This window comes from Sebastes fasciatus, chromosome 24, assembly GCF_043250625.1.
Source record: "Sebastes fasciatus isolate fSebFas1 chromosome 24, fSebFas1.pri, whole genome shotgun sequence".
NCBI lineage: Eukaryota > Metazoa > Chordata > Actinopteri > Perciformes > Sebastidae > Sebastes > Sebastes fasciatus.
This window is the reverse complement of record NC_133818.1, coordinates 9,452,597-9,464,986: the sequence shown is the minus strand read 5'-3', so window position 1 is coordinate 9,464,986 and position 12,390 is coordinate 9,452,597. Positions and strand designations below refer to the sequence as shown.

General features: G+C 44.8%; 1 protein-coding gene and 1 long non-coding RNA gene across 4 annotated transcripts in view; one reads left to right on the top strand and one right to left on the bottom strand.

Annotated features, from left to right (window-relative positions):
• LOC141763187 (uncharacterized) overlaps positions 1-10,015 on the top strand; it is a 151,576-nt gene extending 141,561 nt beyond the window's left edge. Inside the window, exons 4-5 of one of the 2 annotated variants that reach the window (XR_012593044.1) lie at positions 4,657-4,928; positions 9,460-9,549. This is a non-coding gene — a long non-coding RNA (uncharacterized LOC141763187). Of the gene's footprint in view, positions 1-4,656; positions 4,929-9,459 lie in introns of both variants that reach the window. The other variant, XR_012593043.1, reaches the window with a different exon arrangement.
• The window catches only part of LOC141763185 (fidgetin-like), a 41,771-nt gene continuing 34,920 nt past the window's right edge, over positions 5,540-12,390 (bottom strand). For both annotated transcript variants that reach the window (XM_074627650.1, XM_074627651.1), the window contains one exon: positions 5,540-12,288. In XM_074627650.1, coding sequence (XP_074483751.1) covers positions 10,034-12,288 — 2,255 coding nt within the window. In that variant the 3' untranslated portion in view covers positions 5,540-10,033. The remainder of the gene's footprint in view (positions 12,289-12,390) is intronic.

Here is a 12,390-nt window from a genome sequence, read left to right as displayed (position 1 = left end):
ACCGCCGCCGCCACGATCCCCGCTCTCCCCTCACATCTCAGGTCTCCCCATCCCCCATCTCCACTGAGTGTACTCATGTGGAAACAGCAAGTGGTTGTGTGCATTTTCCGTGTGCATCCATCCCTCGCCTGCGTGTGTGTGTTTGTACGTCTGCGACACGTGTGATGTGTGTGTGTGTGTGTGTAGGTGTGTGTTCTTAACTAAGCTAACACAGCCTGACTGGCTACTAATTGGATGTCTCCATCGGCGGTTGTACACGATGTGGCATTATAGCCGAGAGAAAAAATCACGTAGGAAAACTACACGATATGCTGTGGTGAAAATAGAAGGAGTGGAGCAGTGAGGGATTTTCCTCGCTGTAAAGGGAAAAATGATGATCAGATGATGGTGTTGGTACAGTATGTGCTGTTATAAAATCAATCAGAGAGGCAGGAATCGAGTTATTTCAACCCGTCCATCACTGTCTAGAGAGGCTTTAATGAGTAATGATCTGAAAAAAAGGTAGACAGCTATTGATCTCTCATAATAATAATAAAAAAAAACACCCACTCTATAAAAAACTTGTCTTTGTAGAGGTCTCCTGCACAGCCTAATGCACATCACAGTCCCTGATAGTTCACTCAGCGACACCTCCTCAGCAGGAATCCTCCAGAGACAACCTCGCCGGCTGTCAGTCGGTCGGTCTGCCACTCACTGCTAACACGACAGCCCATCCCAGAGTGCCTGTGAACACTCCGCAAGCACCGCCGATCTGACAACACACACACACACACAAAAAAGCACGAGTGTTTGTGAAGGTACCCTCCTGTGACGCCGGAAAAAAAGGCTCGTTTTAAGTTTTTCCGCGGAGGGAGGCGGGCATGGGAGTGAGGATGACTCACGTCTGACTCGCCGTTAGCGAGGGGGCTGCGCGATCAAATGGATCTGATTTTTTTGGCGCCTTTTGAGTGGATTGATAACAGCCAGCTGTTAAACCTAAAGAACATCTCAGATCTGGAATAGTGAGTGACACCTTTTAGATAAGAATGAACAATTAATTAATTATTATTTTCAAATCATTCCTGTTGCGATTTAGAACCTCCGATAAGTGTCAATTAATGAGCCCCTAACATATCATTTGCATGATAATAAATGCAATGCATTATCAATATGCCAACATCATGCATTATTAAAGATGACCACCATTAACATAATAATACATTAGCATAATCAAGACCACCATTTGCATGGGAGATGTTCTCTTAAAACCACACAGGATCTCCATGCATCAGCAGAAGGTGAAGCCAGCTTCTATGACATCTTCAGCCAGTTTCAGTCACATTGCCGGCGTTCATTGACTCTCGCTCAATGGATCCAGCGCTGAATGTAGTGGTGGCATATACATTTACTCAAGTACATAGAGACAGACAACCATTCATGCTCACATTCACACCTACGGGACATTTAGAGTCAACAAATAACCTAACCTGCATGTCTTTGGACTGTGGGAGAAACCGGAGCACCCGGAGTAAACCTACGCTAACACGGGGAGAACATGCAAACTCCTCACAGAAGGACCCCAGGCCGGATTCAAACCCGCGACCTTCTTTCTGTGAGGCGACAATCCTCATGTTATTTATTGTTAATAAAAAAAAAAAAATGATTATTGCAGCTTTCAGTACATTTTGCACTTATTTACTATCACTTAAATAACAGTTAAGTGCAGTTGAATGCGGAACTTCTCCTTGTAATAGAGTATTAGGGTTGCAGTTTAGGAGTTATGAATATCGGTAATGAATTGTACTGCACTGCATTTCCCATACTATTGTCCTGCATGGTCAGATGTCAACAGCATGTGATAGAAAATAGACAATGTGATTAATTTCAATTGTATGTTAGAATACACAATGGGATTTTTTTATCATTAAATCAGAAAGGTATGGGTTTTCAAGTTATATTCAAAGTGAAGCAATGTGCCCCTGATAAAACAAAGCAAAGGCACTTAGCATGTGTTCTCCTAGTTAAGATTCCCTCTCAGCAGTAATACAATGTTTCTGAGTGTCTGCTGGAAAACAAGTGGAAGGTCAAGAACACGAACAATAGATGTTGATTCCAATTATGTGTAAAGCATTGAACAAGATGCGCTAATGATGGCGTTGTCGGGAGAAAAAAGGTGTTTATGTGCTACTCTCCCAAAGCCTGTGGAACAGTTTATTAGGCAAAGGCTTTATTTCCATAAAGGCTGATAAGACTTCAAATGATTCACTGAAAAACAGTCCTGGCATCAGCGCAGCAAAGCGGCGCGTGTATTTATCTCTCCCGACGCTGCGAGACAATCAAGACAGAGATGATAGCACATTTTGAAATGCAGCACAGAGGCATAATGAGATTGCAGCTACTTCAGGAACAAAACCAGACAAAATGCTTTTTTTTCATAAATGGCTCCTTGTTTTATTCACTCACACCCCCTCAAAAAAAAAAAAAAAAAGGCCATCGTTTTCAATTAATGAAGCAGGGAATTGAGTCCGAGGTCCTGCGGGATATGGATTAACCATGATGGCTTGAGGGTCCAATCTCACACTGAGTCTGCGCTGCGGTCTGCACGGAGGAATTTCTCATTCCAGGCCTCCACAATCGCCCCCCCCCCCCCCCCCCCACCGCCTCCTACCCCCAACTCATCCATCCATTCCTCTTCCTAAGGTGAGTTGCTTCAGCGCGGACCGCTATTAGTGGTGGGGGGAGATAAAACTGTAAGTGTTGCTCCCAATTAGTGCATCAGTGACCGCTCTGTGCCTCCTCCACGGCGAGGCCTGCGAGGAGGAAGGAAGGGAGGGAGGGAGGGAGGTGGGCGGCGCGGAGTGAAAGATTGGAGGAAGGATGACAGGAAAGGAGAGAATGGCTTTGGAAAGGAATAAAAGAAAGGGAGTAGCTAGATAAAGAGAGGATGAAAGGGGGGAGAGAGTGACTAAAAAATGGCTTAAGCATTCATTTTGAGTGGCGAGACAGGTCCTATTAACATTTAACAGCGTTTGCGCAACTTGGTGTGGAGGTTAGGATGCAAATGAGGAGGAATTAAAACTGGCCAGAGGTTTGTCATTGATGGATTGCAGTCTGGCGGCGCTCACCACTTCCTAGTGTCCATCACAGGCGATTACTGTATAATTAAACCTTATTTCTGGACTCTCCGACGCATAATTACTTGTGTGGGAATGTAACCATCATCTAAAAGCTCCGGCAAAATGCTTTAGCATTTAGTCTGCAGTCATTTCGCAGACCAGTGACAGATAGAGCCATCTGATGATCGGCAAAAGAACAGTCACTTTTAATAAGAGGTGGGGGGGGGAAATATCAGGCGACAGTGTGCTGATTATAGGAAAATTAGGCTTTTAAGTGGTAAAGTCCTTTGTGTTATTTGCATAATTTATTCCAGCTTTACCCCCCTGTTCAACCACCTTTTTTTTTTTGCGAGCTGTGGGCAATTTCCTCTCATATTTGAATGGATTGCACATTTAAGACTACTTAAGGAAAATGATCACTTAGCATATTTTAATTGTCGCGCAAAAGAGTGAGCAGAGGTGTGAGGCAAAAGCTTACAGAGTGAGGACCCTTTAGAGTGAAGAGGACACAGCGGCGTTACGGTAGATAACCTCGGGGGTGCACACCATACTTGCTCCCGATTTTTTGCGGGAGAGTCCCGTTTGTCATTGCCCTCTCTGGGTTTTGTCCGGGGGTCACAATTGTCCCGCGTTTCACTCAAGTTATGGCACACTTTTTTTGTCCCCTTTTCGTTAACTCAACATGTTTCCGGCGCTGTACAAAGTGTATAAGCCATACATCAGACCGGCAATACGTCATCCAGTGTAGGCTTGCATGACGACGCCCCCTTTTGGGAGTTTCCAAATTTCTACAGTAATAGTAATAATGCTATGCTGAAGAGTTGCTGTGTAGTGGCTTGCACGATCTTGCAAGATACAATAGAGGGGCTTTATGGCTCCAAGCTATAGACCAGACCAGCATGGCGTCATTGCCGAGGCTGCGCTCCCTTTTGGGGGAAAGAAGTGCTAAAATGTATGCACTAAATGGTTAAATGATGCTGGTGACAGTGACTAGTATGGCTTGCTTACGTTAGCTTGAGTGGGAGGCTGCTGCAGTAATACAGTCATACATTAACGTTATAGCAGCATCAGACTGTCCTCTCCAACTAAATCTCAGCCTATAGATCAAACAGTAGGTTATTAACACGTTGGTTATTTACAGACAACACTAATGGGATTCAATCAAATATGTAGAGATGTCTGGATAAGCAATATCCGTCCACTGTGATGGACGGGGGCGGCGATCAACCTTCATTCATTAAGGTATCGCGAACGCTCAGGTTCAGGCCGGATCGCAAAATAATTATTAGACATGTGTATAAAACAAATGTTTGTATATCAAGAGATGAATACATACGAACTTGAATATTAGCCTAGTTCATACCGGAGAGTCACACAAGTTTACGCCAGAGGGGCCAATTATTACGTTTTCTTCCCTGAGAATTAAAAGTTAAATTAAAAATAGGCCTGTTTAACAAAAAATGCTGTTAAAATGTGTACTTATTTTGTTATTTTCATTCTTTAAAAGTCACCAGAATGCAGGAAACAAAGTCTCTGAAACTCTGAACTTTTTGTCCCCCAGACTTTGGACTGTGGGAGGAAACCTGAGTTCCAGGAGAAAACCCACGCTAACACGGGGAGAACATGCAAACTCCACGCAGAACGCCCCCAAGCCGGGTTTGAACCTGCAGTGGAAAAAAAACCCTGATTTGGATAAAACTGGCCTCTGATGATATTTCCTGTACCACTCCCCCTGCTGAGTCGAGACGAGGCCGACTGCAGCTTAGTGAATACAGGTTATTTACAGAGCAGCTTGCTGCTACACTATTTATGAAGCTTAGAGCAAAAAAAAAGGTGAGCAAGATGATCAAATCTCTTCTTGTCTCTGTAAGAAAAACAGCTTTAAATGTGACAGACATAAAAAAAAAACCTTGTGTCATAGATAATTTCTGATCATGGCTATAGCTTGTTTCAAAGTGGAAAAATAAAGAGCCCTCGATGAACTGTAACCTCTTTCGAAGCGTTTTGAGTTTTCGCAGATAATTATAGAGGCTATACAGCAGCTTCCCACACCTCACCGCCAGCTATATAATGATACCTTGGAAATGTAGTGGGCTAATGCACATCATTTTCATTAAGAGCGCTCACATAATCCAAATTCTTTGTGATGGAGAAAGATAATTAACGCTTTAATGTTTTGGTCTTGCCACTCTTACCACAGCAAGAGAAATGAATTGTTACATTTTAATGAGAGAAGCGACAGCGCCGGCTTGCCGCGGATGATTTTATAATTGCACACAAGGGTGACTAACTCAAGGCTCATTAAGACAATTTTTCAGCTGGGTTCTTTTTTGGCAGGACAATACATATATTTTCTTTTTCCGTTCGACTGATAAATAAATTCTGTAATTATTCTTTTTTATTTGATTGACCAAAAAAGAAAAAAAGACAAACAAGATATAATCTCCCAAGAAAATGTCTTTAATGAATCGTTTGTTGCTGCTTGTACCTAAGATTACATGAAAATACATTGACTGCAAGTATGGCAACATATTCACACATATAAACAAGTGGTGCATTTGTATTGTATGTATAGGTATGTACAACAGAAACACGTTACACTCTGGTTTTAAAGTTGTGCAAGTGTGTTATATATACTAACAATTTATAAAATCCAACACACTAAATAAAAAACAGAAGAGTGTGCCCATGTATATACACATTCACACGCGCACAACCACAGTAGTTCACAAAAGATTAAAGCAAATGTATTGGATTATACATTTCCGGGTCGCCTTTTTAGGTCGACCCCAGCGGTTTCCGTCCTCACACTTGTGTGTGTTTTTGACGTTTATCAGGTGTGTGTGTGTTTCGCTTATAGCTCACACACACGTTGACAGACACACACACACACACACTGGGCTATGCTGCAGCCTGCGGTTGCACCATCAGCTAAATGTTTTAAGTACAGTCATGTGAGGTAGACTGCGCAAAAACTTCATGTTGTAATTCTCTCCACTTTTTTTTTTTTATTATTTTATTTTTTCAATGCTTTTTTTTTCACTGACATTTGGAAAGACGTAAATCAAATACCACGTGTGTTTTTGTAGCCATGAGGTAGAAATGCTTTAAAGAAGAACTCCATTTAAAAAAACAAACAAAAAAAACACCATGTAGAAAAAAGGTCGAGACACAAAAGAAGGACCACAAAACACGCAACAAACAAGCGTAGCATCGAGCGGTGTGTTTCAAGTCGTTTGTTCGTCGGCGGTGGAGGGGAGAGGGAGACGCCTGTGCTGTTGTTGTGTGCTCTGAAGTGCATTAGTCGGTTTTTCTGTCTAAAGGGACTCTCTCTCCAGAGGATTTGCTGACAGAAGGAATTCTGGTACAGATTGTTTTTGAGGGTGGTTTTCTGACGGACCACTCTGCTTTTCCCCTTGTGCTGCCGCCACACTGCTGCCTGGCTGTCTTTCCTTTCCGTCAATTTTGCTGACGCTCAGCAGAACTTTTTTTTTTCCCCCACATCAGGTGCCGCACTAGACCGGAGATAGCAACACAGAGTGGGCCTGAACATACAGTAATGCAGCTCACTGGTATTATATTTAAAATAAAAAAAGCAGGATTTACGATTAAAAAAATTTAAAAAACTGATCAGATAAATCTCCTTCAGGATAAATACCGGACAGACAAATATATTTCAACAAAACAATATTACACACAAAATGCTTTAGTGCACATTAAACTATCATAAGTGTTCTCGTGTCACAACAGTGGAGCTAACGGACAGCAAGGAAGAGACAAAAAATACATTCCAATGCAACACAATGGGCAACAGATAACCTTCAGAGATGAAGGACTTTAAGACTAGTGCCACAATTCCTCACTCAAAGCTTTTCAGTCAACTGAAGTATGTATCCAAATGCATTTAGATGCCGTCTGTGTAAAATACAGTGAAAAATGAAATACAGTCACAGTTGAGAAAAAAAAAATTATGTTTGAATTGGATTAGTTTGCCTCGGGCGGTCATTTTGGATAAAACATTTGATTAAAATGTTCTGATTGTAACTTGATTAAAATAGTGTCCTTTACAGTTTTGCTAATAATGTATAGACCCCTTTTCTCTTAGTAAACATGATGATGTATTTCTGTAGGTGGAGGCAGAATAAGGTTGCCTCCGAAATTCCATACTAACATGCTATTTAAGAGATATTTTATTAAACCTTGGGATGGAACCAAGAGTACGCAAATTGCGCACTATTTCCGCTAAAATATTACAGTATGCAACACTGGACACTACGGCGGTATAAATATCCCACAATGCAATGCGGTGGTGGCGACAACGGACGGCGACAAACAGCTCTGTAACGTCAATAACGCTTGAATTTAAGTATAAGATCTCACTTTGCGAGGCGTAACGTATATTTGAAATTAATTCAGACTTTGATTCTCACAAACTGTCGTTTTGATCACATGGGGTTGGCACGGGTTACCAAGGTTACACGTCTTCAACCGGCAAGGAGGTTCTCAGGAAGTGACGACGTAAACTGCTGCTCAGTGCTTATGAAAAGATACTGTTTATTCACACAAAAGTATGTTGAACGATAGTACACATATTGGATATGTAGTAAGTAGTATGAGATTTCGGACAAAGCCTAATTCTCTGAACACGTTAGCTAACGCTGGTCAGCAAGTTTTGTCGGCTTGATTTGTAGCAATGGCTGAAGAAAATACAAGTTTTTTCTTAATATGTAATTTCACTCACTCTCAATTAGTGTTAAGATGGACCTTTCAAATAGACAGTTTATTATGAAATTACGTCTGACGTCCAGCAAAAACAGCAGTTTACTGTCTACTTTCAACACATTTTTAAATTATAGGCATGTAAGATACGTATGTACTAGATGAATGACCTTGTCTAATTTGAATTACAGGAGTGGCATCCCGTTCTACAGATAATCCAGTTAAAATGCAGATAAACAGTGCGAGTGACGAGGCAACTTTGCAAAATCCATATTTCCATATCTGGGTTGTGACACCTATCAAATCCAACTTAAAAACTGGGAGGGATATCTGGAATGAGCTCCCTTAATCCTAGTTTACCGTTATGGAAACAGATTTTCCTTGAACGCAACAGATGAGCTGCTTACTGATTTCCAATACAGCATTTCTGGCTGAAACCAACTGGATTAAATGATAAGATAAGATACAACTTTATTGATCCCCAGCGGGGAAATTCGGTGAAATGACATTAAGTCAAACATTTAATTCACACAAAGAGATACAGTAAATTGTCTTTGATATATAACTGTGATTTAAAGAGTAGTTTGACATTTTGGGAAATACGTTTTTATTTGCTTTCTTGCCGAGAGTTAAACGAGAAGGTCGATACCACTGTCATGTTTGTCTTTTCAATATAAGGCTACAACCAGCAGAAACATTAGCTTAGCAGCACATAAAATCACAAATTAGGTTTTTGTACGAATAAACAAGCAATGTATAAAATGTTTTTTGTTACCTTCTGACAGAGCCAGGCTAGTTGTTTCACTGTTTTCAAATTTCAAATTTATTTTATATCTTTCATTTAACGCAAATAAGTGTATTTCCCCAAATTGTAACTATCCCTTTAAATTATTTTGAGGTGTTCCCTTACAATATTAGGCTACAGCTGGCAGCCCGTTAGCTTAGCGGCACATAAAACCACCAAATTGTTGTTTTTATACTTCATTTTCCGATATATGTGTATTTCCCAAAATGTCAAACTATTCCTTTAAATTTTTTTGGAGGTGTTTTTTTAGCATCAAGTTCATCCACGTCGGAGATTACATCTCCCCTCATGACAAATGAGCCGGTATTTTGTGCAGAAGTTAGCTGACAAACTGATGGCGCCGCCATGCAGCCTAACCATATAGCCTAGATCGCATAATATAAACAATATTGATTATGGTTGTTTTAATAAATATACAACTCCCATCACCCCAACACTTGCTCGTCTCTTAAAAACCCCAAAACCACACAGCTTCTGCAAAGCTGTGTGGTTTTTAAAATTGTATTATTCTTTTTTAAAGTGATGGAAATAAGCTTCAGGATTGGTCAAGTAGAAGCAGGTAGCTAAAGCACCTGCTGGGAGGGGAAAAAAATGTTTTTACTCACTATTGATTATGTTCCATCATTCCAGAAAATATCTAGTACATTCATCGTCACCTCTTTGCTATTTATCCTAGCCAGTTGAGGTACACCTAACACTGCTTCGCTAAACATAAACTGCCAAACCAGCTCGGATTCTCCTGTCAGATCTTAGTGCTTTTTTCGTCAAGATATCTTGAGGTACTGTACAATTCACAAACGCTTTCCTGAGTTTTGTTTGTTACGTTTGTTTGTTTTGCAGACACGGGATCAGAAGGGGATGAGTGCGAAGTCAGGGCCCAGACTACTGCCGCCCTGATGGATTACTGCTCTTAGCAAGACAATAAAGAATGATTGACCACCACCAATGGCAACTGTCAATCTCTTGTTTTTCAGACTCACCGCTGAAGTTTTAAAGCTCTTAATAATCGTCAGCTCATGCCATGAATGTAGATTGTGAGGCAAATAAACAAAGAAAGAAAATCAGAAAGCACCACGTCAGGCACTTGGATAGCCAACTAAATCTCAAGAACAAGAACATTAACGATATATACACAGACACTGGGGCGTCTCTTCTGAAGCCAACTTGCTTGCAATGTGTAAACAATGCCTGGCTTTCTGGAGTGTCAAGCATTCAAATTAAAACTCTTGCTCATTAACGGCAAAACTGCCAGTGGTCTCGTCAAACCAGGTCTCTCGGTGCGTCTAAACCCTGCTTGTGAGAACTCTGTGGGCTCGTGTTGGCCTTCTGTGTGCCTTTCCCTCCAGCACAATGCTTCTGCCCTGAGGGGAGGAATTGTGGATGCCTCTTTTTCTCAAGGGCGGAATCTATCTCTTCACTGGCTGCAGCCGAACATTTTGTTCCACTCAGTGTACGTGTCAATCTCTTTCTGTGATATACTGGCTTGGAATTTACAAAAGACACTCTCAAAGTCCTGGTAGGTGAGGGGCCTGACCTGTCCCCTGGGCATCATACCCGACATGTCCATGCCCTGTGCAGAGACGTGTAACAGACCTATGAGGGCCTCCTGGCAGAGTCTGGCCAGGTCCAGTCCGGAGAAACCCTCGGTACGCTGGACCAGCAGCGCCAGCTCCTCCTCGCTCAAGCAGTACTTGTGCTGAGATTGAGCCAGGAGCTGGCTCACGATCTGGTGTCGGGCCGCGCCATCCGGCAGGGGCACGAGGACCCTCCGAGCAAAATACCTGCGCAGCCCTTCGTCCATGTCCTGGGGCCTGCTTGTGGAGCAAACCACCAACACTTGGTTGTCCTCGCCTGAGCCCATGAGAAGGGAGTCCAACTGGGCAAGTAGCTCCCCCTTTAGCCGGTTGATGGGACTCTCTTCGCTGAGGTGGGCTGACAACAGCATATCCACCTCGCTAATGAACAGTACTGAAGGCTGCCGGCAGCGCGCCACTAGGAAGGACGCTCGGATAATCTTTTCTCCCTCCGCCAGCCACTTGGTGGCCAACGTGGAACCGTTGAGCTGGAGGAACGGCGCCCCCAGCTGGCTGGCCAGGCAGCGACCCAGCAACGTCCTGCCACTGCCCCTGGGGCCAAACAGCAACACGCAACGTGGGACTGGCCCTAAACTGCTGAACATGTCCGGGCGCAGGATGGGCCACAGGACCTCCTCCTTCAGGGTTGCCTTGGCCAGTTCTAGTCCTGCGATGTCACTCCAATCCACTGGGGGCCCCTGCTGAACGATTTCAGAGGTAACCATATCTAGGAGGTGAGGGTCACTGGTTTTTAGCTGCTCTTCAGCAGGCCGGGAGGAGGAAGTGGATGAGGAGGAGGTAGGCCCTGGTGCTGAGTGGGAGAGGTGGAGACGGTGATCGTCGGCACCTTGCTCGCTGAGGGAAGGGGAGGTGAAGCTGGCGAGGGAATCTGTTGAGCGGGAACCCCCCAGGGTGGAGGTAACATAGGCCGGGGGAGTCAGCGGCCCACCTGTTGCCTGGCTGCTGTACTTCCTCTGCTCTGAGGACATCGTGGACTGCTTCTGAGGATTAAAAGGTAAAGACGACTTTTCAGCACTTCTGTCAAATCCACCGCCACCGGCGCTGTTGGAGCCTCCGTTCGCACTGCTGCTGTCAGCTATCCTGTACATGGGGCTCTCGGCCGAGCTCCGGGCCTGGCCGTAGCCAAAGTTACCATAAGCGGAGTCTATCTCTCCTTGGCCTGTCATGTAGAAGGCTTTCCTCTTCAGTGAGTTGGAGGAGCTACTGTTGAGAGGCGTGGGGGCGATTGGGGTCAGGTTGTGGCTCTGGTATGGGTATCCAGGTAAAGTAGAAGATGGGGGAAGGGGTGTAGGTGCAGCGATGCCTGAGGGAAGGTATGAGGATGGAGGGGGTGCTCCTCCAGGGCTGTATCCTGGCCCGACGGAGCTCTGAGCTGGGTAGCCTGCTGGGGGGTAATTATAACTAGACAAGTTGGGGGAGCCTCCGTTGTAAGCTGGGACTAGAGTGGGGTGGGAGGGCGGCGGAGGGGGCGGCTGCAGGAGCCCAGAGCTGTGCAGTGGGGAGGGAAGTGCCGGAGCGGGGGCAGACTGGGAGCTGTAACTACCGTGCAGGTAGGCGCTGCTGTACGGAGGGCCGTATTCCTGAGAGGGCATGGAGGAGGAGTGCAGGGCGGTGGCAGCGTGGCTCCCGCAGCTGCTGCTGGAGTAGCTGGGCTCGCTCAGGGTGCTGGAGGCGAGGCCTGGCGAGCTGCACATGCCAGACACCACATCCGAGGCCGCCGCCACCCCTCCCTTTCGGATGGAAACCCCCTCGGGGATGCAGCTCATGGGGTAGACGCCGTCCTGCCAGGGCTCGGATTCAACCTTCCGTCCGTTCATCACTCCAGGGCCCTCGGGGTACGGCATCTCCAGGATGCCGGAATACTTCTCGGCATACTTCTTGAGCAGGTTGGAGGCGGTGAGGGCCGAGATGTCGTCATTGGCCCAGGCGTACTGGTAGGTGGCCGAGCGCTGCAGGTGGCCAGGTACCGCCCTGTAGGCCTCAGCCTTGTGGGCTGGCGAGCGCGTGGTGGAGGAGATGTCGAAATGCTGTTCGGCCCACTGGCTGTGCTCGGGGGTCCACTGCATCTTTAAGCCTGGGAGACACAAAGCAACTGCACGTGAAAAATCATTTTAGCAATAATTAAAATGACAACACCTTCAAATTGCCTGGGATGGAGGGCGGTCAATTAAAAAGG